The 27,351-nt window shown below is 39.8% G+C and overlaps 2 protein-coding genes across 14 annotated transcripts; one reads left to right on the plus strand and one right to left on the minus strand.

Annotated features, from left to right (window-relative positions):
- On the plus strand, window positions 1-23,758 carry MYEF2 (myelin expression factor 2). Of its 13 annotated transcripts, XM_015872945.3 has the most exons (17): window positions 1-292; window positions 4,315-4,541; window positions 5,740-5,792; window positions 7,054-7,061; window positions 7,173-7,266; window positions 8,096-8,287; window positions 8,957-9,110; window positions 9,528-9,577; window positions 9,664-9,727; window positions 10,400-10,501; window positions 10,693-10,743; window positions 10,819-10,887; window positions 11,138-11,236; window positions 13,459-13,530; window positions 14,432-14,634; window positions 14,744-14,795; window positions 16,864-17,399. In XM_015872945.3, the coding sequence occupies exons 1-17, from the start codon at window positions 96-98 to the stop codon at window positions 17,025-17,027; spliced, it is 1,851 nt and encodes a 616-aa protein (XP_015728431.1). In that variant the 5' UTR covers window positions 1-95; the 3' UTR covers window positions 17,028-17,399. The 13 variants fall into 13 exon arrangements, 11 of the variants coding, with proteins under 11 accessions (XP_015728431.1, XP_085371639.1, XP_085371641.1 ...); XR_014934363.1 differs by lacking the exons at window positions 1-292; window positions 4,315-4,541 and adding an exon at window positions 17,880-17,922 and having other exon boundaries at window positions 5,740-7,061; window positions 16,864-17,079; XR_014934364.1 differs by lacking the exons at window positions 1-292; window positions 4,315-4,541 and adding an exon at window positions 17,880-17,922 and having other exon boundaries at window positions 5,740-7,061; window positions 10,846-10,887; window positions 16,864-17,079.
- On the minus strand, window positions 17,710-25,676 carry SLC24A5 (solute carrier family 24 member 5). Its single transcript, XM_015872956.3, has 9 exons — window positions 25,407-25,676; window positions 25,156-25,332; window positions 24,029-24,112; window positions 23,843-23,946; window positions 23,414-23,514; window positions 22,376-22,659; window positions 21,452-21,658; window positions 18,610-18,711; window positions 17,710-18,078 (listed from the first exon to the last, which is right to left on the minus strand). Exons 1-9 carry the CDS (start codon window positions 25,504-25,506, stop codon window positions 17,756-17,758), a joined length of 1,482 nt encoding a protein of 493 aa, XP_015728442.3. The 5' UTR covers window positions 25,507-25,676; the 3' UTR covers window positions 17,710-17,755.
- Between the last annotated feature and the right edge of the window lie 1,675 nt (window positions 25,677-27,351).

Raw genomic sequence — 27,351 nt, forward strand, 5'->3', positions numbered from 1 at the left:
GTTCTCGCGAGACTCGGCCGGCCCGGCGCGGCGAGGCCGAAGCGCTCCGGGCCGTTTTCAAACCGAGCATCGCGGGGCTGCGGCCCGGCCACGAAATGGCGGAGAACGACAAACCGGAGGCTGCGGCTGCTGCGCTGCAGCGAGGGGCCGAGGAGGCCGCCATGGCCGGTCAGCCGCCACCGCAACAGCAGCAACCGCCACCGCAACAACAGCCGCAACAACAGCCGCCGCAACGTGAGGAGGCCGCGGCGGCGACCGAGAGCGGCGGGGGCAGCGCAAATGGCGTCAAAATGTGTGTGCCGGGCCGGGCCGGGGGGCGGGGAGCGGCGGGCACGACACTAGGCCGCGGCGGCGGGAACGGGGCCGGGGGGCGGCGGGGCCTGTAATGACCGCGACTCGCCGGGCTCCTCCCCCGCCGTGGGCCGCTCGGGGACCTGAGGAGCTGGGACTTGGGGCCGGGTGAGGCGGCCGGGTGCTCGGGGATCTCCGGGATCTGGGTGCCCGCCCGGTGTGTGCGGCCGGAGGATGAGCGGTGGGCCGGGCCTTGAGGGTGCTGTGATGGGCTCTGGGTCGGTACGGTGTGGCAGGAACCGTGTCTAGAAGCGTTCTGGGCCGTTTATATTTGTGTTTACCTTTCCAGACTTCTCATAGTGTAATTTGTAAAGCCTTTGGGTTCCTTTTTTTCTTTTTTTTAAATTTTTTTTTGAAGAAAGCCCTGTAGTGACTTCTTTACAAAACATACCAAAAAACTACGATTTTTTCCTGTAAATAACAAAATAACCATATACAGGGTACGTAAACTGTCTCTTATATAGTAAGTCCAGAAGAAACATAGTGCAGGAGAGCCAGAAATGCCAGGTCTCCATTAAAAAACAACGAGTGGCCCTGTATGGGTTTGCTTGCTTTTGATATCAGGCTTCAGGGGTTGTAATTCTATAGATGAAGTAGGTTTTGGCCTCTTATTATTGAAGTTTCAGCCTCTCTTACAATTTTGTTTGCATCTTCAGGCAAAATACGTGTTTTAGGAGGCCTTGTGTTAGAATACATCAAGACTGTTGAGATCTGTGATCTTTTAACGTGCTCTAAGCAGCCCATACACACTCCATGCCTTTACTTGGCTTTCTGGGAAATTCAGTGTTTGTGAGCTCTGCATTTCAGTAAAACAGCATTTCTTTTGCTTTTTTCGTCCCCTGAATCTGACCATCAGCATTCAGAGTACCTTAATTATTCTACCTTGACCAGAAGATTGTGACCTTTTTGCATTCTTTAAGGCATGAAGTATTTTATTACCTGTTGTCATTGGGACTGTTAACATTAATTTTACCGTGTCCCTTCTCAATTCAACAGTTCTATTATTTTCTCTTCAAAACTAGTTGCATGCAGATGAACAATCTCCGTCAGTCTGCAAGATAGGAGTCAGCAGGGTCTAGTCTGAAAATAAGGGACGTTCTTGGTAACAGAGTTTCAAATCTTAGTGTTTTGTGTACAGTTTCCAGTCTTTCCTGAAACAGGTGGACAAGGGATGAAGCCATCATCCATCCATCCATCCATCCGTGGAGTTGAAATGTGCTGCCTGAAAGTGTGTTTCAGTGCCAGGTTTGCATGGTGATCAGGTTGAGTTGAAGAGGAATCTTGCTTTCAGCTTTCTCACCTCCCTACGTTTACTATATCGAGCAAGGGAACTGTTGAACACAACAGACTTGATGTGTGTGTATTGGAATCACATGTTCATTTGTGGACTTTGCATTTCCATCTCTGCTGAGCTAGTTATCTGTATGAGCATACAGGTGCTTATAAGCAGAGGAATAAAGTAAACATATAAAATGTTTAGTTAATGCAAAGCATGAAGAGTAACAATTACTATTGTTTTTTCTTTGTGAAAATGGCAGCTCATAGTTTCCAAGCCTCTTTTCTGCAGCCTGTAGGTAATGAAGGGGGCATTGTTTTAAATGTATTCTTTTATTGGAAGTACTTTTCATGTGAGAGCTGCAACCACAAAATGGGCTCTACCTCCAGGTTGTTCACTTGCCCATTGATTTTGGCAGATGAATTTTGTAAGGATTGATTTTTGTTTTTCTTAATCTCTTATTTTCAGGAGATTGGTTGCAGTTCCTAGACTAAATGAAGCATCTTCTCTTTCCCAAATGTAAGAGTTTATGCCAGGCTTGCATCCTACTGGTTCATACAGGCAGATGTCATAGAGTAGTGGATTCTGTCTTTGGAGAGCTGGCACTTCCTGTGTACCACATTGAACATGCCGGGGCTGCTTCATAATCCTTTAAGCAGGAACGAGCTTAAAAGGCTAAAGAGAATCTGTTGGTCTAATCCTGAAACCCGAGGAAGAGCTCTGATTTTACTGGGGGTATCACAGTACATCAGTTTTATCTTCACAAGTGGAACTGCCTTGGAAGGAACAGGCCTGACTAGAAAGCTGAAACTTGACTCTTTCCCTCTTAGGTCCCCTTTGCTCCTACCAGTTCCCTGCATTGTTCCACCCATTTCACTTCATTACACATCCACACAGGAGTTCTATTGCCGTAGCACACAGGATGGTGTGGAGGAGTGGTGTAGTGGAAGCTGGAGAATGCTTGGGCTTGATAATGTGTTGTTGACTTGAATGTTTTAAATTTTACAAATACTTCACCCGAGCCGTGTCCTTGCATTTCTCAGTTGCTAATCCTCTTTTAATCCACTTGTAAACAGAAGGACTATGAGGTTAATATCATATCAGTACTTCAACAGTTGAGAAAACCTGTGGGAGGAAAATGTGCCTGTTTGAAGTTATTCCTCCCTGAGATGTGTCCAAGTTTGAGTAGATAATACTTTTAACTTACTGAAAGGCCATTTGCACATGCTCAGGGTGCAAAACTGTCACTCATTGTTTGTTAATAATTATGCAAAAAGAGCTGAAAATAATAATTTCAGTACGTAAAGGTTGGTAATCTTGCCATGTACTGTAGTTGTAAAATTGAAACGCTTGTTTGGCTTATTTTACACTAGGAACGATCTGTGGTCAAAATGAAATGGAAGCGGAGCCTTCTGAAAAGCAGGAGGAACTGTAAAGATAGTGCTGGTAATTGAGAAGGAGGGCTCCCGGTCCATCGCTTGGACAGTCTTCTGTGAGACACTGCCATGTTCTAATTTGAGTGGCTGGTGACAGGTCTTTAATATAAAAAGTCCTCTTGCAAATGCTTCCAAGTTTATTGTTAACTGCAGTGAGATTTGAACGAGTCATATATAGCATCTGTTTAGTGGATTGTATTTGTCTGGCTTCGTTACTGGAGGCTTTCAGTGCAGTGGTTTGGGCACCTCGATGCTCTGTTAGCATGCTGAACCACCTCACCATAGTAACACTTTGTCAAGTGCTGAAGAGGTTTGGGTTTTGGTTTGGGTGTTTTGTGTAATTCTGTACATAGAACTACTGTGTACTACTGAGGTTGTGAGATGTGCTGCATCAGAAGAGAGGAAACATACTGTCCTGTGGTTTTTCATCTACAAATATGAAACATTTTTAAATGGAAGGCAGCTGTTATTGCTTGGTTTTTGAAAGACTGAGGGCAAGAAAAAAAATCTTTGTTGTTTTTAATGGATAATTCCTGGTGACTTAATTAGTCTTAGAGTCAAAGCGTGTCTTAATAAGCCTATTTCCTATGCCTTTAGAATGTTTTCAAGTTATACTAGTGTTAAGCAGTGGAAATAAAAAGAGCATTTGTTCTAAATTAAATTGTAATTTCTCTAAAAGTAGTCAGACCAAAATTGTGAATAAAAATTTTGTGTGCAAAATAGAAAGTAATTTGCCTCCCAGAGTTGATTGTATGTATGTACCTGTTAATACACTGAATGAAGTATACCAGGCTGTTCCATAAACTTGATATTTCAACTCTTGGCTGTGGCATATATTGTGCAGCTTTGCCAAGTCTGAATTGAAAGTTGAAGTTCCAAAGTATGGGTACTGTAGGATATTTTTCATCTGATTTCTTGAATTTTGCTCTTTGTAGTAGTTTCATAGCACCATATTCCTCAGTATTGACAGACTGAATGGAAAAAGGATGTAACAGAAGTAGTAAGATGTGATTTCTGAACTTATAATAGTGCCTGGGTCTCTTGTAACATTCATTTTCATTCTAGGTAAAGCAACCTATTTTGAAACTACACTGATAGAATTAACGTATTGTTATACATTTAAAAGAAGGGCAACATCCTGGGAGTTCTAATAGTATAGAGTTATAGAGCTGGGTGTATTGATGCTTCAGTAGTTTTGTAATCCAAGGTGAGACTAATATTTATGTATTTATTTATGTATTTGGAATGTAGGGATAATGATGAGACGGCAAAAGAAGAGAAAGCACCAGTGAAAGAGAAGCATGCAAAACCGAAGGCAATCCCTTCTCTGGGAAACAAGAATAGATTCCACCCTTATTCGAAGGAGAAGAACGCAGGCAGTGCAGAGAAGAAGACTATTAATCGTAATAGAGTTTTCATTAGCAACATCCCATATGACATGAAATGGCAAGCTATTAAAGATCTTATGAGAGAGAAAGGTAACTTATTCCTTATAATGCACTCCATGTAGAAGGAGACGAAATATAATGTATATGTCCTTTGAGCCACACAGATTTGATTTGACTTTTTTTTTTTTTGGCCTCTACTTGGCACATCTATCTTCCTTCCCCCTCTTTCATCTGAGACAATTGCATTGCAGAGTAGGACTGGTAAACAAGGTATTCACAATCTTCTGCCATTCTAGTGTGACAGTAGAGAGTATATGCATGACCTCATGTCTTCTTAAAGAGATTGTTTCATTTAGTTGTAGTCTCGTAGATTTTTTTTAAAGGGCTACTGCATCTAAGCAACACGTTTAGTGTGTTAACATATAATAAAGGATGTCTTTCAAAAGTTGTTTTGTATTTCTTTGGTGGAATCTGGCTGTGGCATTAACTTTGTCTGCATTGTCACTACTGCCACGACTGTTTGTCTGGAGATTTATATTAAAAGCTTGTTATTACTGTTGCAGTTCTGATAGAGTAATCTTGATACCCCAAGCTTTTTATTGACAGTTTTGGGGGATCTAATGCTAATATTTGACTTCTGTAAAAAGCTAGTTCTGTGTTCTTTCTTGAAAAAATAGATTCTTTAAAAGTAATGCAAAGCACACCTGGCTTTTAGGCTGTGAAAAATGCCAAAAACCCTCTTCTGTAACTGCTGGTGTATCTGTTGTAAGGTGACGTGACTATTTGATTGGTTTACTTACTGAAACTTCCTACGTTAGAAAGTGAGTGTCTTGCTGTGAAATATTTGATGCGTAAATTTGGTTATTATTGAAGGCAAACTTATGATTGAAGATATTCAGGTAGAAAGTCACCTTAAAACAGGTGTTGTGAGTAGGATGACAAATGTTACACTTTCCAGTGAACGTTGACGTTTCATTTGTTAGGTTAAGGGACTGTGTATATCTGAATTTGTTCACCAACTATATCATACTGGCCAAAATATGATCTGTAGTATGAATTAGGTTAAATATAGTTGTTTGTTTTTAGATTTTGAGAATGTGGCTGCTGCATATTTCTGAAAATTAGCTAAATTCTATAGCCTTTGAGAGGAGGTATGTTGGTCTGGTTTTGATTGTTGGTGAATAATAGGTGTTTCTCTGTAGAGTTGTGCACAGGGGCACAGAAAAGAAAGATACTGGTGTTTAAATGCATTGTCTCTTGGTATTTTCCCTTTGTATGTCTTATGTAGTTGGTGAGGTTACATACGTGGAGCTGTTTAAGGATGCTGAAGGAAAATCAAGGGTAAGTGCCGTGGGCAACAATCTGCTAGAGGTTTAAAAGTTCCTCAGCAGTTTTATTTTTGTATAATACCTGTACCAGTTATTGGAAAGTAAGTTTCATTTTCACACTGATGTCATTAAGATAGCTTTGAGGTTTCCTGTATTAGAAATAGTCTGACGCATTCACGCAACTCAAACTAGCTGGCTGTAAAGGACAAAATACTTCAGTAAATGTTAACAAATGGCATTTACTTAACTCTTCTTTTTACCCAACATCTTTGTTTTGGTACAAATGCCTTTTAGTTAAAGGATGCTCAGTAAATCACTGATTCTACTTAAATTTTACTCGGGTAGCATTCTCTTCCTGGGAACAAGAAGTATAATATGTTAGCTAAGAATATACTGTTTGAAGTGCCTGATTTGACAGCTTTGTACGGTTGGTACTCTAAACTCTGGATTAATGCATTTGCTTTTTTAAAAACCAAATGGATGGCGATGGTTGGTAGCCAACAGAGTACCAGCAGCAATGAGGTACTAAGAGTGAAGATTGTTAAAGCTCCTCTGTCTTAAAACTAGTCTAAAGTTTGGCCAATAGTAGATCTGAACCTGCAGTGAGAACATGAGAAACGCAGGTTTGAGTCTTAACTGAAGTTGTAACAGTAGTTGCAAATGACTTTCTTCAATGCTTGCTAAAACAAAATCATGCTTTCAGCTTTGCTTCCCTTAAAGCAATCCTAAACTCTGTGGTTTATTAGAGGGATTCTGGTGCAGCCAAAAACGTTATTTTCTTACAAAGCAATCTCTCAAGTATGCTAGTAATACTGAAGAGGTACGCAGACACCTTGTTCATTGTACTTTTATATTTGACGTATGTGGAGTTGAATGTTGCAGTCAGTGGGCAGTGTTTAATGGCCCAATTAGTGTTTTGATTGGTTTTTGGTTACGTTCTGGGTTTTTTTTTCCTTCCACCCCTTCCCTCCCTCCCCCCCAGTTTTCCTTACACAGATCTGTGTGGCATTTTTCTATAGTCCAATTCTGGTTTGGCTCAAAGAGGACCAAATGTAGTATAATGCATTTGAATAATATGTATGTTGAGAAAGGAGGAGAAATTCAGCTTGGCTACCAGTTAAGAACATTTATTATGATTTTTGAAGCTGAAAATAACTTGACGAATAGTTATTTAACAGGAACTTTAATCTATAATACACTAACATATGTGCTGACTGACTTCTTTCTTTTTTTTTTTCCTCTTTACATATAATTACAAATCATCGTGGCTGTAGGGTTGTGGGTAAGTTTCTCTTTCTATGTGCATTTAAATGCACTATTAACCAAACATTCTGTCAATTTTAATATTTTTGAACTTTATTTTAATACTCCAAATGTTTTTGTTCCCTCTAAGTGTGGTTGAATTCAAAGATGAAGAATTTGTTAAGAAAGCGTTAGAAACTATGAACAAATATGATCTTAGTGGAAGACCACTGAATATTAAAGAGGTATGATTATTGCTGTTGCTTTTAATATCAAATTCTGAAGATAGTCTTCTGTTCTAGTGACACGAGAGTCTCAGCTGTGTAACTTTCAATTTAATTTCTTTATGACACTTTTGAATGGACCCACTGGCTTGCGGAAGGTCTTGATACGATGCTGAGTGACACAAAAAGTGTGTCCTAAAGCCAAAACTATCTAATGCTATTCTCCTTTTAAACAACTTTAACTTCATATTCTTACCTGTGTTGTCGTCTACTGCTATGTTTGTATTCCTTACCTGCTTCACAGTAGGAGTTGGAGAAGAATGAGCTGGTTGTCAAACTGCTAGGTACTTGTACAAATGGGATTGAAAGTAGGGAATTTATGCTGATTTGGAAACTGAAATTAATGACAGTGTTTTTATTGTAGTGTTGTAGCATATGACAGTATCTGGCACAGTTCTTTGTCCCGCTGCAGCTTTAATAATGGTATCAACAAATCAAAAAAGCTATTTAAATTTATTCAGTTCTTGGAAAAAGGTGCTAGACTGACAGTCCTTTAGATTGAAATCTTTTCTACTTGTCCATAGGCTAGGTACAGCATGTGAAGTGGCAGTGCACGCTTCCTCAACAAGTGCTTTGCCAATATGACTCAACCCTCATCTGAAAGGACCCACCTCTAGAGGTGAGGGAATTAGGTCTCCATGCTAATTCAGTTCTTGATCCCTCTGATATGGACAAAGATATTAGTTGATAATTTTGATGGGTCTATGTAGAATTTCAAATAGTGCGTTTTTGCTTGTTACCTGTCTTGTTACTGATTATTAAGTTGGCTTAATTGCTGCACGTGTTGCAGGATCCTGAAGGTGAACACGCTCGCAGGGCATTGCAGCGCGGAGGAGGACAATTTGCAGGAGGACATGGACCTGATATTGCACCTGGATTGATGAATTTACCACCTTCTATTGTCAATAATCCAAACATTCCTCCTGAGGTTATCAGTAACTTGCAGGCAGGCAGGCTTGGGTCCACTATTTTTGTTGCAAATGTAAGTTTAAAAATGTTTTCTAAAACTATAGTACTTGATCTTTTTAAACATATCTTTTATTCATATGTAATCCAGTTTTAATAATAAGAGGAAATGAGAAGTCTTAGTTTGCAGTCAGTATATTCAACTAAAAATTAGAAATGTTATCCAGATTTTGGACACAAAAGATGCTTTCCAGTCTTAAAATTGGCATGTATTTTTAATTATTGCACGGTCATATATCTTAATTTAAGAGTGTATTTAATACGTATTCATTATTTTTTTAAAATTCAATATACAATTTGTTTATTTCTTGCTATTTACTTTAGACGAACTTAAACTGTCAGGGATGATTACTTCATCAGCTCTTTATTTGCATGAATGTAAGAGAGAAGCTGTATGTCTGCAGGGGGACGTATGGGTGTGTGTTTGCCCTTCTCAATAACCCATCAATTTCCCGGTGTTAGAATGATAATCAGAACAGTAAAACAGGTATACATAGTATAACTTGGTGCTTCTAGGTATCATTTTTGTCAGACTTTGTTGTAATGTGTGTATGTTCAAAAATCCTTGCTGTTTATATCAAGCATTTTGAGAATCTGAAGATTTCCTACAGCGTAGGAAATATTCCAAATTTAATCGTAGAACAGGAGTGTGCAGTGAAATCACTTACGTATTTCTATGTGTAAGCTTGACTTTAAAGTTGGTTGGAAGAAGCTAAAAGAGGTATTCAGCATTGCTGGAACTGTAAAGCGTGCAGACATCAAAGAAGATAAAGATGGCAAGAGTCGAGGAATGGGAACAGTTACCTTTGAACAAGCAATTGAAGCTGTTCAAGCAATATGTATCCTTGGTTTTTTGGGAAAAAATAAAGAAGGATCAAATGTGGCTTAGTCTTTATTTAAGGCTCCTTATAGCCCAGTTTTGCAAATTGTGCTTACTTGCTTTGTAGCTACTATAAGGGTCTAGATTTTATACTATGCAAATTGATTTTTATCATACTGACTGTATTTACTTCTAGATTGTAAAAAGGTGTCTGTGATGATATTGAACAAATGTAAAATACCTGGAAACATGACACATGTGATATCAGCTTTGTATTCCTAACAGCCTTAGTATTGGCCTCTGAATTGGCATTCTGAAGACAAGATAAGGAACAGGAGACCTCCAAAAGTGATACAGACATAATTTTTTACTGTGGTTCTTTAGAAATAGTTAAATTGTCCTGTGCGGTTAGATTCCTTGACTTGTGTTTCTTAAGCTATGTTCAACGGACAATTCCTGTTCGATAGACCTATGCACGTAAAAATGGTAAGTTGCTCTCATTTCTTTTTACCTTACATCTCTCTGCCACAGTGTTGAACGAATCATAGTATAGCATCCTTGTTTTTAATCAGGATGACAAATCAGTCCCTCACGAAGATTTCCGCGGTGTGGACAGCAAAGCTCCTCAGTTACCTCGTGAGTAAATTCTTCTTTACTCTTTGCACTTACGTATGTTTCTCTGTAAGTACTGCCTCCTATTTATTTCTATGAAAACTGCAAAAAATATAAGGGAGCACAGTAATGCTATTCAAATTCTCAACTCCAAAGCACTATTTTTTTTTGCATAGTTGCCACCATTAGGTGTGCATTTTGTGCTTGTCAAAATTTCTGTGGCCATCCAAAATGTAGCTTATCTTTCAGATAGCTATTGCCACTGCTGAAACACACCACCACCTCCTTGCTATGCTAACGTCTGCTGTTTGGTCTCTGTAAACATTCAGCTAGTGTCAGTGAATGTCAATGGGTGCTATTTTTTCTGCATGGGCAAGTTCAGTGACAAACTTTTCCTTCATGTACACTTCCATGTCAGGCACCCTTTTGTCAGACTACCCCTCTGCTGCCACCTGTCACACGGCAACAAAGTATAAGAGAATATTGGTGGGAAGGTTTGACCCTGACTGCCATACCACCAACATCCGCCTCTGACATCATGGGCCAGTGTAATAAAATAGAAGGCATTACCTTGAGAGCAGCTCACATGTTGATATGGCCTTGGAACTGTTCAGTAATAGTTTTGCTTACAGCAGTCTTCTTACACTGAAAGTCTTTCTTATGTTGATAGCTTTATTTTTCTTTTTATTTTTGAAGGTGGTCTTGGTGGCATTGGTATGGGACTTGGACCAGGTGGGCAGCCCATTAGTGCAACACAGTTGAGCATGGGTGGTGGAATGGGGAACATGGGTCCAGGAGGTAAAGCCATGTTCTTCATTTTTAAGTTTCAGAGCTTTTAAGTTTATAATTGTCATTTCCGTGTTTGGAAGAATGGCACGTTCTTGTCAAGGCCATCCTTGCATAGTGTGTTTTTGAGACACATTTTGCTTTTAGAAATACAGTAGGATCTTACCTGTGTTCTAAATGGCATTTGTTTTTTTGATTTAAAGGTATGGGAATAGATGGTCCTGGTTTTGGCGGAATGAATAGAATGGGAGGCGGTACGTGCAGTGAACATCTTTGTATTATGTCTTTTTAAACTACTGGATAGAAGAACATTCTTCCTTATTTTGCAGGGCTACCTGGATTTCGCGGAATGGAAGGAATGCCTAATATGGGAGGATTTGGAGTCAGCCGGATGGGAGGTGGGTGAACGCTATTAGTTTGCTGTTTTAAAAGCTCTTTCTTCAGATAGAGATGAGTAATGTAGATGAATTCAAAGGAAATGTGGGTGGTGGCATGAATGGAAACATAGGAGCTGATATGAAAGGTGCCTTTGACTGGTGGATTAAACCCACTTCTATCTAAACAAGCAGTGATGAAACAAGTGCTGTATCAACATCAACTTCGATGAATATGACAGAATTTTTCTGGTTTGTGCATTATTCTCTGCAGAAATGTTCCGTGGTGGAATGGGAGGAAACATGGACAGAGACTTTGCTCGTAGTGAAATGGCACTGAACCGTGGTTTTGGAGATTCTTTTGGAAGGATGGGTATGGTAACTGTTCAAGTCTCTGTGTATTTGGAAGAGTTTTAAGTAGGGGGGTAAAAATAAGAGGTGTGGTTTCATTTGGCCATCTTCCTCTGTCTCACTGGTTGTTATTATAAGGATGTTTATTTATTTAAGGATATTTATGTGTTTATGTCCGTCTCTGGAGATAGAAGTTAAAATGTTTTTTTAATCTGTGGCATAGAAGTAATGATTTGAGGAAAGTATTGAGCTTCAGGCTGTTAACTGTGCCAGACATTATGTCATTTGGATATTGAAACGTATATTGGCAGTCCTGAACAAGCTGTTCATTCACTACCTTTGCAACTTCCAGGAGACTTCTTTTGCAAAGACATGCTGGAAAATGGTTCTTGCTGCGAATCATGCAGCATTGTAGATGAATGGTGGATTTTGATTCCCTCTGTTTTCTGCCAACCTTTTCTCATGCAGCTCAGGACAGGGTATCCTGGCCTCTTCTGAAACTGGGCCAGCTTTGTTGTTGGTTTTTTTTTTTTTTTTTTAAAGTATAAATAATGCCTTGTTGGCTGGGTTCATTTTTGCTACTTTTTGCTTCCCTCAAATGTGTGATGCTCTTCTATCTGTATAGAGGTTGAGTGGCCTGGAAATGGTTAGTAGTGGAACCTTCTTCACTTTGTTACTATATGCTTACCTGGGTGAACACATAGGAGCCAGCCTTTCTTTTCTTCCCTGCCCCTCATTATGCTCCACACCTCAGCTCACTAATGTGAAAGTGCAGGTGTGTTAAAACCATAAGATTCATGGGCTCTAGGAAACATGCAACTTGTAGGCTTTTGGGGGAGAAAGAGGGTTGTTAATTTGGGCAAGTCTCAATGAAGGGTAACTGTTATTTGCTTCTCTACAACTACTGGTAATTGTGTAGCAAGCAGTAGGTATGTAGTGAGGTTATCAGTTAAATTAGACTTGGTGGCTTGGAATTAAGGTCTTTAAAAATTGAGTATAATCTTTCACTATATGTACTTGCAGCTTAGGATGAACATCTGTTTCTTCAGTGAAAATCCAGAGCCAGTACAGTTAGAAGTGTTTGTACAAGAGGACTCAAAAGTCTGTTACTTGTACTACATCCTCTTAGGCCTAATGAATAAGTACTGAGGGCTTCCTCATACGCAGACTATTGGGAGTAATCCTGCTGCTGTTGAACAACCATAGTATCTTGAACAGGTTGGTCCATATGTTTTTGAAGTCTCTCTGACAGCATGTTTTCTGTGAGGAGGAAGCTTTCTCCCGAGAGACCAGCAGAGAACCCCTGCTGCTGTTCTGAACTATATACAGAAAATGAATCTGATGGAAGATGAAAAGCCTTTGTAGAAAATATCAGCAGTTTACTTTCTGAAATGATTATGCTACCTATATCCAGAAACATTGCCTATTGTTATTGGAAGCTCTTTTATCAGTCTGGTGCTGCTGTTAGACCTGTGGTCTCCTGAATGCTCTTTCTCTAGAAACAAGGTTTGTTGGAACAAATTTTGTCAGGTTTGTTCCACAGAACAAATGGGAGTTTTTTTTATGCAGTCTGCACAGCCCCCTACTCTGTTAGGCATTGACATGAATGTATTTCTTTGAGTTCCTACAATTCCCTCAGGGTTACTTACTTTACTGAATCATAGCACTTCAATAACATCAGCAAGTTTTCATTTTTTATCCATTAAAATCCACTTTCTAGAATCAGTTTCTGTCACTGTTCTGAAGTTTTCATGGTTTTACCTGGCACTTTTTAATTAAAGTATTGCTGCTTTTCTCTTTTTTCCCCTCCCAATTCCATGAACTCTGCATTCATATACAGTTAAGACAGGCCTTGAGAGACAATTCTAGCTTTTACGTGAGTTTCTTTAGGGTGGGAGAAGCTAGGACATATCTACACAGTAAGGTTCAATAGGATGAACCCTTCAACCTTGACAAATGGGGCTGTTAGTCCCAATCTGGGAAATGGCTCATTTAAAGTGTTTGCACTGCTATCGGAGTAGAGAAAATCAGGGTAGTTTACTTCCTGTAATAGGGAAGGAAAAGGTGAAGTTACTTGCTGGGTATTTCCTATTTAGTTTGTGTAACAAAGGCACCAGCTAAAGCGTTCTGTGTAAAAGAACTGATGGGAAACACTGAGATCAGTGTGCTGTATCATTGTGTGCCTTGCTGTTGTCGCTATCTGGCAGTTTCAGTGTATGTCACTTTATTTTTTTATCTGTTTAGGTGGTGCAATGATTGGTGTTTTTGCCGGAGGAATGGGAGCACCTAGAATGGGCCCAGTGGGATCTGGAATGAGTAGGTTTACTTGTTTTCGTAGCATGTAAATGCTCAGGCAATGTAATGATGTGGTTGTTGCACATGCAGTTGTTTCAGTGGATTTGTACTGCAGTGTTTGCTCAGTGTCAGAACTCTGTTGTGTGTGACTGCAAGTCTAATAATTAAAACTGTTCTGTTAAGGTGCAAATTCACTTAGCAGGTTTTCCTCTCTAGTCTTTTCCCTAAACATGGAGGTTTGAAATAGTTTGAGCTTCTGTTGTGGAGGGAGAAGTGATTGAAGTAAACTTGAGTTCTAGAGAAAGGATGAATGGACAAAATGAATTGTGTGAACCTGATGAAGCTGAGTTTAGTTACTCCAGTAATCTATTGACTTGCAGGCTGTCACCCAGTTCAGCTTTGTGCAAAGCTCAAATACTAAGTTTGTACAAGGCAAAAATCTTAGTTCCTCAAGCTGGGGCACATGAGAAACTAAAATCTTGCTAGTGGCAATCTCAAGAGACATAAGAGTTAGGAGGCCCCTTGTGATCTTGATAAGCTTGTTTTACATTAATTTTTAATTATGAATCCAGAAAAATGAGCGTACAAGATATTTGAATGCCATTGATCTTGGTTCCTTATGTAATGTACTTGAATATATTCCACCGCACGTATCATGGGAAAATCCAAACTCTTCACAAGACTTGCAGTCATGTCTGTTCTTTGCATAATGTGCTTTTTCTCCAAGACTGTCACTGAATGTGGTGTGACTGCATCAAGTAAAGCTGAATGTTTATTTTGCTTCAACTGACAGAAGTGTGTGTGAATAACTGTGCCTGTACAAGTTCTTTTGTGACAGAAGAAAAATAACTTTTATGATATATATATGCTTATGCATTTATTAGTAATAAAATACATTAATATTATTATTCTCTTTCTGTAGGTGGTGGAATGGGCGGTATGAACAGTATGCCCGGAGGAATGGGAATGGATCGGATGAGTGCTGGCTTTGATCGAATGGGACCAGCTATGGGTGGAGGCCTGGACAGGAACATTGATATAGACCGAGGGTTTGTGCCCGGCCCAATGGGAGGTGCCATGAAAGAGAGATTGGGCTCTAAAGGCAACCAGATATTTGTGAGAAATGTAAGTGTTTGCATACGGGGAAACTATAAGCTTATTTTTTGTGCATGTCTGACTACATGCTCTCTCTTATTGTAATCTTTTGCTATTAATACATTTTTTTGAATTCTAGCTCCCTTTTGACTTGACCTGGCAGAAGCTAAAGGAGAAATTCAGTCAGTGTGGTACGTATGCAACTCTTACCTCTACTCAGCTCCACTGACGTCACATTTTGTATGATGTTCTTTAGATAAGGACAGTTTTATAAATAATTTTTAGGTTTGACAACACGTGAGTCTAAATTATAACATGGGCTGCGCTGACTGAGAGTGCTGGTCTGCTATCAACTTTAACCCATTCTATAAATGAAATTACCCTTTTAGTTTGGTTATGCTTATTTTGAGACAAATGCTCAGAAGGGGTGTCAGTGTGTCCAGGCCATGCATAATTTCCAATAATGGTGCTGTATTGAAGCAGAGTTAAGAACTTTGCTAAAGCAGCAGATTGTTTTAGTGCAAGTAGGGGATCCTGATAAGCATGGTGTAACTTGATGTAACTGAACATGAACATAACACTTTGGTATTAAATAACTGAATTGTGGATGGCTTTACTTGCTTTGGGAGACAGGAAAGAAAGAATTTAAAATGTTCTGCTGCTATCTAAGGAAGCCTTCATACAGCTACTCGTATAGTGCAGAGAAATATTTTAGACCTTGCAGTAGTACCTTGAAAAAAGCTCAGTGTTCAGATGTATGTAGTAGCTACAGGAACTTAGTGTGCTTTTGTTCCAGGTCTAAAAGTTCTTCTTGAATTATAGCCAGGTCTAGTGCACCAGCTTGTTAGAGAGAAGCTCCGTTTTCCCCCTATTATCAGGACTGCGTGCTGCTGTTAAAATTCTGGGAGCTGAAAGTCATTATCCTAGTATTATACTGGGAAACTACTCTGATAAAGGAACACATAAACCTTCACCTCTTTTAAAAACAGAGCATGCAGCAGAGTTGTTTAATTCATGTTCAATATTGAACTTATCCAGTTATGTAAACTTGATTAATAATTCAATTTGAAACCAACAAGCTGTTGTTCACTTTTGATTTTGCTTCAGAAATTTTTCAGGGATTATTTTGTGTTCCCTTTTCTTGCCATCCACCTGCCTTTGTTTGGGTGGATATGTGAAATAAGTTCTTGTGCAAATGGATTTAGCTGTTCTCTACTAAAATACATACCAGTAGTTAGGAAGAATTCTTTAAGTGCAACTTCTTGTGCAGATACAATTGTAGCATGAAGTGATATATGATAGGAACATCTGTGTTTCTTTATGGTTATTTGTACTCTGCTGTCATCAACCCGGTAACATATTTGCAGTTATGCTAAGGAATTAGATTGTTTTCTGAGGAATGGATACAGGTAAACCGGTTCACCTTTTTTGTCCTAAAGACTCGGCAACTTTCAGAGTTACTGGAATTTGTTTGTTCTTTCTGGCTACTGTCAGGTGCAGTGATTTCGTTGAATGTTTTTTAAGACTGATAACAAATTAAACATACGAAGTCCATATCTCCATATTTCCTTATGACACTGGAATGAAAGCAGTTTCTTTCAATGAAAGGACAGACTTCTATGACATTTAAATATAAAAAGCCACGTATTTTAGGGAAGAATTTCTTGTTCCAACTGCCAAATGAGGGATCAGGAGTGGAGTGTAACTCTGGCATCTACGTAGGCATGTTGCCTCTGGGGTCAAGTATCCAAACTCGAGTAAACATAAAAGAATTGGAAAGCTCATGCTGTTTTTTTGCTCTGCAACTTCTTTGCAAGATTACAAGGTGGTTGTGGCTGGTTAGATAATATTACTGTGATTGGCAAGCTAGAGGGAACAAGGTGGACTGGATTGAACTGTCATTCATTCAGAGTACATCCATTAGTCACTCTTCTGGCAATATGACTCCATGAATGAAATGTGGACATTTTCCTTAGCTTTTTATAGGGTGCATTGTTTCCAACTTGATGTCAAATTATGGCATACTTGGACTTAGTTCTAAGTTTGAAGCAAAGAGTGGGTCATAATTTGGATTCTTCGCTTCTGTTCTGATTTGTGTCTCATTCCCTCAATCAGTGAATATGCTTTGAGTCTAAAAATGCTATTATTGCATGTTCCCCGAATTATATTTAATCTGCTCTTTTATCACTTCTAATTAGTTCTTAAAGTTTACAGTATGCTGAAGGCTTAAAATAACTGCTGTTTAACTTGTTTATTCAGGTCATGTAATGTTTGCAGAAATAAAAATGGAGAATGGAAAATCAAAAGGCTGTGGAACAGTCAGATTTGACTCGCCAGAATCTGCTGAAAAGGCCTGTAGGATAATGAACGGCATAAAAATCAGTGGCAGAGAAATTGATGTACGCTTGGATCGCAATGCATAATTTAAAACTGTGTTCAGGAACATTCCTATGTCTGTTTAGCTTCTCTATCCTAGTAAGTCATTTTTAGTAACATTGTATGCTTACGAAAGCTGTAAAAAGGAACTTTTAAATCCCACCAGCCTTTAACAGTATAGTGTTTAATATACTGTGATACTTGTTAACTGAATCTTACGATGTTTGGTTTTTAAAGACAATTAGCCTGATTTTTGTTGTTTTTTTAAGAGGCACTGAGCACCTGTAGGTTCCGTTAGACTATGGGAACTTTGGATGCTTGGCGCCTTTGGAAAATTAGGCCAAGTGTCTCTCTCTAGTCATTCAGTTTAAATGAATGGTTATACTGTTTTTAATAAAATAAGCCATTTTCTCTGTTAAGATTGCATAGTGGGATTTGTTTAGTGTTTCCTGATTTTATTTTATTTTTTCCCAAGCTCTTGTATCAACATTGTAATGTAAAAACTAGGTGTTTGGTTTTTTTTTCCTTCCAGAATTCTAGTTTTATGTGCTTGTTGTTGTCATAATGTAATTCTTGACTCTAAAGGAAAGGGCTCCAATTAGGCTGTGATGTTTTTGTTCTACTTAATATTACTTTAATGCCATGACTTAGTTCTGTAAATAAGATTAAGAGTCCAATGGAAGTCTTGGATTTTTTTTTTTTTTATTTGACTAAATGAAGAAACTGATCTTTTTCTCTGGCTTTTATTTTTCATCAGTATAATCACTGATTAAAACTAGTTGCCACAGACCCTTGTAGGATTGTTCCCTATGATGCCAAGTTCATATAAAATTGATAATACAGTAAATACTAAGTAGAGTATAAGACAAATTGCTCCCAATTTTTTATCTATTTTCCAGCCATTCAGGTGAATTGCCAGAAAAATAAAAACAACTGAACAGATGAGAGAAGTGGCTGTGTATGTCAAACCACCGCTGTTCACTTCTATGGGTCCGGATGTATTTATGAAGGCAGTTTTTATAAACCAGGGTATTCCCAGACACAGCATATCAAATACGTTGGATCCCACAATGTTAGACATAGCCATATCTCCATTTCCTGTAAAAGAAGAAGTACAAATAAGCCTGATATGTTGTGTTATACTGTTTTGGAGGAACAGGCTGCCAGCCCTCAACTTCATGTGAAACACCCTTTTTAGCCTTTTTCTTTGCACAAACGGTAAATATGATTCTATAGATGATGGTTTTGGTACCACAAGACTAAAAAGTGTCTCTCTACATCAGAACCTGCAAAGCTGGTCTTAAGATAAACTAAACAGGACATTATAAAATCCACAGTCATGTTTAAAATACCAAGACAAGTTGTGCTTTGCAGTAAAGCTGTGAGGTGATCGACAGCAAATCATACCAATCTAGAACACTTATCTGAGATACTGGGAGGTTTTAAAATGTCTGAACCACAGCTTTTTTATTATTATTATTTTTTAAGGTAAGCTATCTGATTTATTAGTGGTAACCTTAGAAACGAGCAAGTTTTGAAGTTACTCCTTGAATTTCTCGAAATGCTGACTTTGTCATAATACTTTTTAAATGCATCAATTGGAATGAGTCTGAACACCAAAATCTTTACCTTTTCGAGCTACCAGCACACTTGCAACTGTATCTGGTACACTTGTTCCTGCTGCTAGTAATGTGAGGCCCATTACTGACTCTGGAATTCCCAGTGTTTCACCTGTAGTTTATAAATAATGGTAGAAAACATGAGTAAGATTTTTATGTTGTTTCATGCAAAGAAATTTCTTCAGGCTTCCTTTGCTGGAAAAAAAAGGATTATTAATAATAGTAATTCTAAAATCTGTAGAATCTGTTCACCAATTTAACAGGGACAAAAACAACAATGAAATGTTATATTGCTTTTGTTTCTCAATCAAGGAACTACAGGATAGTAACCATCTTATTTGCAGCTTTTCAGAGCCTGAGTGGATGGAAGGTTTTCTGTGTTCAAGATGATATTTAACTATGGATTGTCATTTCAGATACAGTTCAAGTTTAAATACTTATTTATTCCCTTTTCTTGACTCCTGGAAAATGTTAAGTTTCCTTTGGTTTGAAACATCTCGTCATTATCACTCCTAAGTGTTCTGGAGACACATACTCTTCAAAGGGGAGGGGGAAAAAAACCCCACCATCGCATGACATTGTTAGGAAATAAGGACATTAAGGGTATTACTACAGTATTGTATCAACTAAGTGGCTCTAACGCTTCATTCCAGTTAGAAGGAAATAGAAGTTTTTCAGTCTGTTGGATTTGGAAGATGCAAAATGACTTCTTAGCACAAGTATTCCTTTAGAATGATGAGTTTCTTTAGATCAACACTGACTTAAATTAAAATAATAATAATAATGTTTATCAGAACAGAAGCTTCCTGCCTACCTGTTTTTAGCCCTGTATGTTCTGAAAGAATACAGGTTTCTTAGAATACAGGGTTTCATATCATTTTCAAAACTGTTGTAGCAGCCTTTAGTTTTATGTACCATTCATGAGCATCAATACCTTGAAGTTCTTCATTATTCTATTCAGGCTGTTAAGTATTTAAAACTTGTCTTATGTTAAAGCCTGAATTCTTGCTTAGAGTATGTTGACACTACTAAGCATCATTTTCTTAGAATAAGAGGCAGTGTGCTATAACTTAGGTTAGCAGTAATTGCCTAGGACGTAACAGCTTTCTAGATCAACTCCTTCAAGTTGTTTGAAATTTTTCCTGTTCAAAGGCAGTTATGTCATCCTCTTGTAAAATCTGTAGCGGTATTTATTTTTTCATTGCTTCTAATGTAAGAGATTGGTAGGATGGAGGGACCAATATGATCAGCTTTTATAAGCTAAACAAAGGTGAAATATGAATTGAACCAGTGTTATGCACCCAATAGTAGTTTCTAGCCCTCTGAAGTTTATAAGATAGAATCTAAACTCAGGTGAAGCTGATTTTTCTTTTCTTTTTTAATTATTAGATAGATTCGTCTTCTAGTTGAACTGTAGGTTTTTTTTCTGGCAATTGACCATAAAGAGAGAATGGTCTTATTTTTCTAGCCTTCAGTTCATTTTGTGTATTGGTAGCAATATCTTGCTAGAGTAATGAAAATTTCCTTGCTAGTGACAAAAAAAAATGTGAACTAAATTAGGTTTGCTCTTGACCATCAAAACGTAGCCCCCTGCGATGAAACTTTTGGCACGTTTGATAGGCCATTTTTATGCAACAATAGAATATTTTTGGGTCAACATTCATCAAAGAACCTAGACTTGAATATATATATATACAAATATATGTAATTTTTAGAGTTTTAATGTGTAAATAGAACATATTTGACCTTGAAGTAGTGGGACAAAGACCCCAGTGCTGCTTGTAATGACTCTTCAGAGTGGACTAACACTAATGTGCTATTTAAAACTCCACTGTACCTACTTTCATATGAATTAGTGTTTCTTCTAGTAGATGGGCAATAATTTTCATCTGGATCCTGTCACAGAGGCTTCTAGCATTCAGATGGTAAACCTTTGATTTTTAGATAAAAGTAGAAAATAGTGACGAAGGAGTGAACCTGATGGGTGTTGTATCCAGCAATGTTGGTCACTTCTCACAAGTCTACCTTTGTGTAGGTCTGTGTCTGCACCTAATGAGGAGTTATTCACCGACTTTAATTTGAAAACAAGTTTAGGATGCTGAACTAGCAGAATACTGAAGTGGTATTAGTGAGCTAGGATGTAGAAATGGCAAGGTTTGTGCTATTCCTCATTTACAGATCTGTCTTGTACTTGTTCTTAAAATTAAAACTTGCTTTGTTTTCCTTGAGCTGACTGGAGAAACAGTGAAATATCTTAGTACTTTAAGATATTTAAAACTGTTTTTGCATTCGTTCACATCCTCTCTCTCTCTTAAATCCAGTGCTTTTTCATCTTTACAATGCAGATTTTTAAGAGCTACACACACACGTAAGGAAATCTAAGAATCATATGACACTAAGGTTGGAATAAAATAAAAGTTTGGACATAATTTTTGGCAGTTTAGGTGTAGAAATAACGGATCTCTTCCAAAAATCTGAACCTTTGATTTCAGTCCTGGTGGATTCCATGTTTGCCAGACTTTGGCTTGATGAGTTTATTCCTGCATACCTAATTAGTTCCATTAAATTGCTTGATGAAGTGAAACAATCTTTTTAAATATAAGCTGTTTCTTGTAGCTTTGTAAACAAATTCTCTTTCACATGATGGTAAGCAGTCAAAAATAGCTAAATTCTACAGAGGTTTTCATTAGATGGAAGGAGCCAAAGGAAGCGATCACAAATAAGGGATTGTTTAAGTGAAATACGTCTTGCTATATTGACTGCTGAATGTGAAAAAGGAAAATCTTCACACGGAGAAAACTTTGTCAGCCACTGTTGATGGGTTGCTTTGGTGCAGCACTTGAGGTACCTACCTGCTATTGTTATCATCCACACAAGGACGTAAGTGATTGCAGAAATCCATGCTGCTGACATGAAAAATGTTACCATGAACCAGTTCCTCCAAAAGCGCCTTCTGCAATCTGGTATAGTCAAATAGAGCAGCGTAGTAATAGGAAGGGACAACACCCACAGAATTCTCTTCATATCTTCTTCAGGCATGGTGAAGACACTTGGATGATCTGCTGGAGAAGTAACTGTTTTAAACTGTAGCATTAAGTTTGAACCCTTAGCACTAAGTCATGCTATTTGCTTTTGCTTGTGAGAATACTGGAAAAAGGTACAAAAAATAACTGTGATGTTGTAACTGTTGTCTTACTAGTGCCTCCATCACACTGGACTGATCTCTGAAATCAGATGTTCTTTATTACTGTGTCACTAGGAGACAACCAAGGTGGATGAAAAATGAACTTGTCTATAAGGTTTATGCAAAATGTTTACAAGATTTAGCACCAACTGATGATTGGTCTAAGTGAAGAGGAAGCATGGTCCGTGGCTCCATATTCCTTCTGCTATAATGCATATTTTGGGTTACAAACTGGCCACTGTCATGACAAAACAGGATATCTTAGTACGGTAGCAGTGTGTCTTTCAGCTGATACTGTGTTTTACAGACTGAGTTGCTGGGAGGTTTCAAATGTGCACAGCAGCAAATGATGGAAGTTCTGTTACTGGCACCAATAAGCAACTGTCCGAGCATTCCTCTAGCAAATAACTTCATACAAACATCACAACTACAGTTTCATTTAATGTTATATTCCAGCACAGAATAACAATGTGCTTAAATACCACAATATCTTCTGAGCAAAGTCTTCATAATATCTGAAAACTTGCTCTTTGTTAGAACTTATGTAAACAGGCATAGAGATTGCTAGAGACAACTGTAAGGACACTTATACCTTCAGAGATTTCATCAAGCCCATGCAAGCTTGTTGAAAGCTGAGAATAATCCAGCTCATCTTGAAAGATTCCACTATCTGTTCTTGACTGTTGTCGAATGAGAGGCCCGCTCTCTTCTCTCCATCCAGCTAATGGCTGCTGCTCACTGCTCTGTTCCGCAGCTTTTGTAAAGCACCAACAGCAGGGACTGAGCTTTCTCATGAGGCACCGGTTGATTTTAATGTCAAAACATAGTACCAGAATATAACACCCGTAGATTAATAATAAGGAAGCACTTTCATACCTAGAATGAAAAATAATAATAATTACATAATGTGTAATATAGATTAATATATAATAACTAAAGTGACTGACATGAGAAGACAAAAAAAAATTGCATGGTAGTGAAAGGAAAAAACAAAAGCATCTTTTTGCACTTGTATGGGCAATGTCATGGAAGTTTGTAAGTTTCTCCATGTCTTTCAGCAGTTTAATTCCCCACCCCCTGCAGAATCTTGTCTGTGTGTTGTACAGCTGCATGTTTTCCAGGGGAACTTACTGAACAACTGATGTCTGCAAAACTGAGTCTCATGTGGTGGTTAAAGAGGGGGACAGAGTGTGTTATTTCGAGTCAGAAACTTCAGAGAGGTGGCACCGGACCTGACTGTTTTGGGACAACAGGAGTTTCAGTGGTGATGGAACAGAGCTGACACCAGAGAATCACGATCTGCTTCTAACAGAGCAATGTGTTTCTTAATGGAAGTGCTATTAAGGAAAAGCTCTAAAAGAAGTTAACTCTGAAGGCTAACTGCTATGCCAAAACAGGTCAGATAGATGTTGTGAAGTTTGTACAAAGCAACCTATGCAGACCAGACTATAAACATGCAGGGTTTGAATGGTTAGGTAACAATCTTTACAAGCATTGTGACTTTCTACGTTTTTAAAGCCAACAGGATGTATATTTCTGTTAGTGAATGGCAGCTGAAGTTTGTTTGTTTTTTTAACACTGTTTCACTAATCTCCACTCAACGGTAACTAAACACTACTTGTGCTCTTACCAGTAAATTCTGCTGTCAGATATCATCGCAAGGACGGCCGCTGCACTAATTGTATATGCCAGGCAGTCTCTGAACAGCGGCCAACAGGACAGCCTCGAAACCTGCAGATCACAGATCCATTGACTTGGTTTTTTTTTTAATGTGTCTGTAATACTTTCACCAAGTGCTGTAAATGCTGCATCGGTATGTTGTTTCTATATTATGTAAAGATCCGAGATTCTTAGGAATGACTCAAGTATGATATTTAACAACTTTAAGTGTTTTTAAAAACTTTCATAGCAACTTATCTGAAATCTGATTACATGCTGGTTTTGCTACGAAATAATAAACTTGACGGTTGTCATAGCAAGTCTCTCTTGACTTTTGTTGGCAAAACAGAAGAAGAACCATCTGGCTTTCAGGTGCAGAACCATCCGGGTTGATTCTTACCACGCTAGAGAGCAGCCCGCATGCTGCACAGATCCCAAGAAGATTATAGATGGCTGATCCAAGGATGGTGCTGACGCCGATGTCTCCTTTTGTCACAAAGACTCCTGCAGGGAAAATGACTCTGGTATGTTCCTCTTTGAGGTAAGGAGCTGTAGGTTACGAGGAGTCAGAGCGCGTCTCTCTTACCTAGAAAAGCAGTGACAAGTTCTGGAGCAGAGCTTCCAGCAGCCATAAAAGTTGCTCCAGCAACATCCTGAGAGAGGCCAAGGCCTGAGGATACAGTGAGAGAATTGCTTTTAAAAAGCATTAAAAACCCCAAATGCTTCAGTAGTCTTACATTAACATGTAATGTTAGAAGCTACGACAATTACTGGAATGAACTCTGCTCGCTTTCGTACAGTTAATGCAATTATTCAAAACGTCTAAAACACTGAAAATGTGGCCTTGTTAATGGAGCTCACTTGTTCCCAACCTCATTTAAATACTAGAGAAGGAGCACCTGTAATAGAGGGCATTACAATATGATCTTAAGATGTAAAATAGCCATGTTTGTGTAGGCCTTGATGCTGCTCCATGAGGATAAAAACTTAGTGTGGGAACACTTGGTGATGATTCATGTCAAGTCTATTGCGAGGGAGATCCACGCTCCTGTGCCTTATCACACTAAAACCAGTAGATTTAAACCAGTGCTGGGATGAGCCTCTTCCATGAATGCTGTAAGACTTCTAGTAAGCTGTTTATGATACACTGCTGTTTGGACAGGGGTCTGCACTAAGAGCAGGGGAGTATCGCTTACTATGGAACAACGATCTAACATCAATTTAAGTATTAGCTCTATGGCAATGTTTGAACTTACATTTCCTGTAAGCGTTCAGGTCTGGAGGATGTTTTCCAGTGTCCAGGAATGAGTTTCCCTGGAGAATCTGTTCTAATGCAGAGCTGAACTCAGCCAGGACCACCTTTTTGCTCAGTGTTACTGCAGGACGATGGGATTTCACAGGGCTGTTCTAACTGTCCCTTCCTCTGACACAACTACTGAGTGGCAGCAGCTTGCGCTGATACTCCTGCACTACATTGAGAAACAGCAAAACTTCAGCAAGGAAATGAATCCCTGTGGTTTCAGATGGAGAGCTCGGGGTTGGCTTTTCCTCTGGACTTAAGAGTGCTCATTCCAAACCCCTACTGTCTGTATTAAGCATAAAGAAGCCTGGTACGCTGGTAAGGTCTGTGTGTGTGGGTGGGCTGCAGCTTTGCCCTGCAGCGCCCCAACTCTGAGCCCAGCGCTACAGGGAAAGGGAGAACAAGACACTTACATTCCGTGATGATCTCTAGAGACGGCAGGAAGTAATCGTCGCACACGATGGACGCGGCCAAAAACATGTAAAGTATAATTAGGAAATAGATAACGATCCCTCCATCCTTTCTCTCCTGCGGTGTAAAAAATCCCTCGGGGAACTCAGACGAAGGGGGGACGCAGTCCGTGCTGTTGTCTGAAAAACGAGCGCAGAGCCGTTACATCGAGTCGGGGGCTGCCGGCATGTGCCCGGCTCGTTCCCCCCCGCACCTGTGTCCGCTGCCGGGCGCTGCGCTCTCGCTCCCCGCAGCTCCCAGCCCCGCAGCGCCAGCAGCAGCAGCAGCAGCGCCGCCCGCCGCCTCCACAGCATCTCTACGGCTCTGAGGGCCGGGGTTAGGGCCGGGAGAGCAGCGTGACCCCGAGCAGCACGAGCCCCCTGCTCGATCGTCCTCTGCTGGGCCGTCCGTGCTGCTGAGATGGAGCCGTTCGACCTGAGCAAAGCTGAGCGCTGCCGCACCGCCCCTCCCTGCTGCACAGTTGACTAACATTCTTTGTCTGGTGACCTTTCCGCAGCGAAGTCATGTGTGTAATTGAGGATTAAACGGTAAAACGCGGCCTCTTGCAGAATGTCTTCGCGTGGCCGTTCCCCACTCCCACAGGAGGAGTTCCTTTTCCATTGGGTCCCTCTCAGACGTGTCCACAAACACCTCAATCCCGTTATGCACAATGGCAGTCCCACGTTCTGCTCATTGTTTATGAGGTGTCCAACGCTTCCCACTGCTCCTTCCCTGCACCTGTGTTGCTTGCTCAACATGTGACCCATCCCTGTAGCACAAAGGAGATGAGATGGGGTGATAACATGGCTCTTCTTCTGTGGTAGAACGAAAAAAAAAAGCATCCTAAAGCCACCCACCGTTACAATACGAACACATGTTCCTGGAGAGAACGTTCTGGAACAACACATTTTGCAGCAATTGCTTTGGCCTTTTTTTGACCCCTCCGTGGCCTGAAATGCTTTTTAACACAGTAGAAACGGCTTCAATCACCCGAAGTCATGGAGGAGATGGGTATGGGTACCTTTTGGAGGCTGTCTGAAAGCAGAGGGAAGGGGAGCCATGGCAGCTGCTGCTCCCGCTCTGCAGGAGGAAATAAACCATGGTGGCTCTGAAAGACTTATGGATAGGATTTTCTTCTAAACCCCACTTTCCCATCATAATGAAACAGCCAAAATTACTGATACCTGTTTCCCAACATGGGAACGTCAACAGGACGAGTTTTGTTATGGAGGTAAGTGCCTTCCTTGCCATTATGTGTCTGTCTTTCCCTGAGCCGATTGCTTCCCTGCTCTTAGAACCCAACCACAGTTTTCCGATATCTGCTATTTCAATTTAGGAATTTTTTGAGAGCATGCTCCTTTTTTTCATGGCTTTAATTACTCATTTGAGTGCTGTTCTGATGGGAGCAGGCTCTGCAGCACCGCGCACTGCTGGCTGTGGAATTAGGAAAGCTCAGTCATGTGCTTCCAGGATTTAGAGGTTTCGCTGTGGTCTATTTTTGCTACGCATTCAAGCTCTAATTCCTTTCTACAGGCAGCCCCCTTTTCCTGCACAGCTGAAGCATATCAGACCTTTCATTTTAGTGGAGCCAGAAGCCTGCTCATTTTGCCATGGAGCTGGGTGGGGGGTTGCTGTGTTTGTGCTCTGTCTGCAAAGTGTTTCCCCAATGAGAGCAAAAGCCCCAAAGTCTCACAGCAGGAGGAACCACGCGCTGCATATCTGTGTGTTTGACCCAGCATGAAAGTGCTGCCAGGCAGACTGTGCTTTGGCCTTGGATGGCTGGCTGCATGGCCTGGGCATTTTTGGTCTGTAGGAGCATTCTGCAAAGTGGAGGTGAGTCAATTAGTAGTTCAGATTTACACGTGCTGTAGCTGTTAAGATAAAGCCCTTAGTAGTAAAAAATAATACTTAAATATTTGTTTGGAGCTTGCAAAGCGGAGAGAAGGGCAGAGGTTTTCAGGTTGCCAGCATTAACAACCTGCAACTCTTGGGCCGCTCAAGCACAAACCTCTTACAGGGCAACTGCAGCAGCTGTAGTTCTTTCCCACTGTCCATGTTCTGATGTAACCGAACTATTATATATGTCCGAATGCCCCTTTTCAACTCAGGACTGTTTTATTTTACTACCACTTTAAGCAAAAGGAGGCTGGGCTGCCTTG

The sequence above is a fragment of the Coturnix japonica genome, chromosome 14 (assembly GCF_054131305.1).
Source record: "Coturnix japonica strain WE chromosome 14, WE-NBRP24, whole genome shotgun sequence".
Lineage (NCBI taxonomy): Eukaryota > Metazoa > Chordata > Aves > Galliformes > Phasianidae > Coturnix > Coturnix japonica.

Bases quoted from the DNA above. Each gene is read 5' to 3' on its own strand.
- MYEF2 (XM_015872945.3), top strand. From the start codon at position 96: ATGGCGGAGAACGACAAACCGGAGGCTGCGGCTGCTGCGCTGCAGCGA. The intron at 10,888-11,137 runs GTGGGTGAACGC...TATTCTCTGCAG, and splicing joins TGGAGTCAGCCGGATGGGAG to AAATGTTCCGTGGTGGAATG. The intron at 11,237-13,458 runs GTATGGTAACTG...TTATCTGTTTAG, and splicing joins AGATTCTTTTGGAAGGATGG to GTGGTGCAATGATTGGTGTT.
- SLC24A5 (XM_015872956.3), bottom strand. From the start codon at position 25,506: ATGCTGTGGAGGCGGCGGGCGGCGCTGCTGCTGCTGCTGCTGGCGCTG. The intron at 21,659-22,375 runs GTATAAGTGTCC...CTTCTCCAGCAG, and splicing joins GCTTGATGAAATCTCTGAAG to ATCATCCAAGTGTCTTCACC. The intron at 18,712-21,451 runs GTAGGTACCTCA...TATAAACTACAG, and splicing joins GTGGATGATAACAATAGCAG to GTGAAACACTGGGAATTCCA.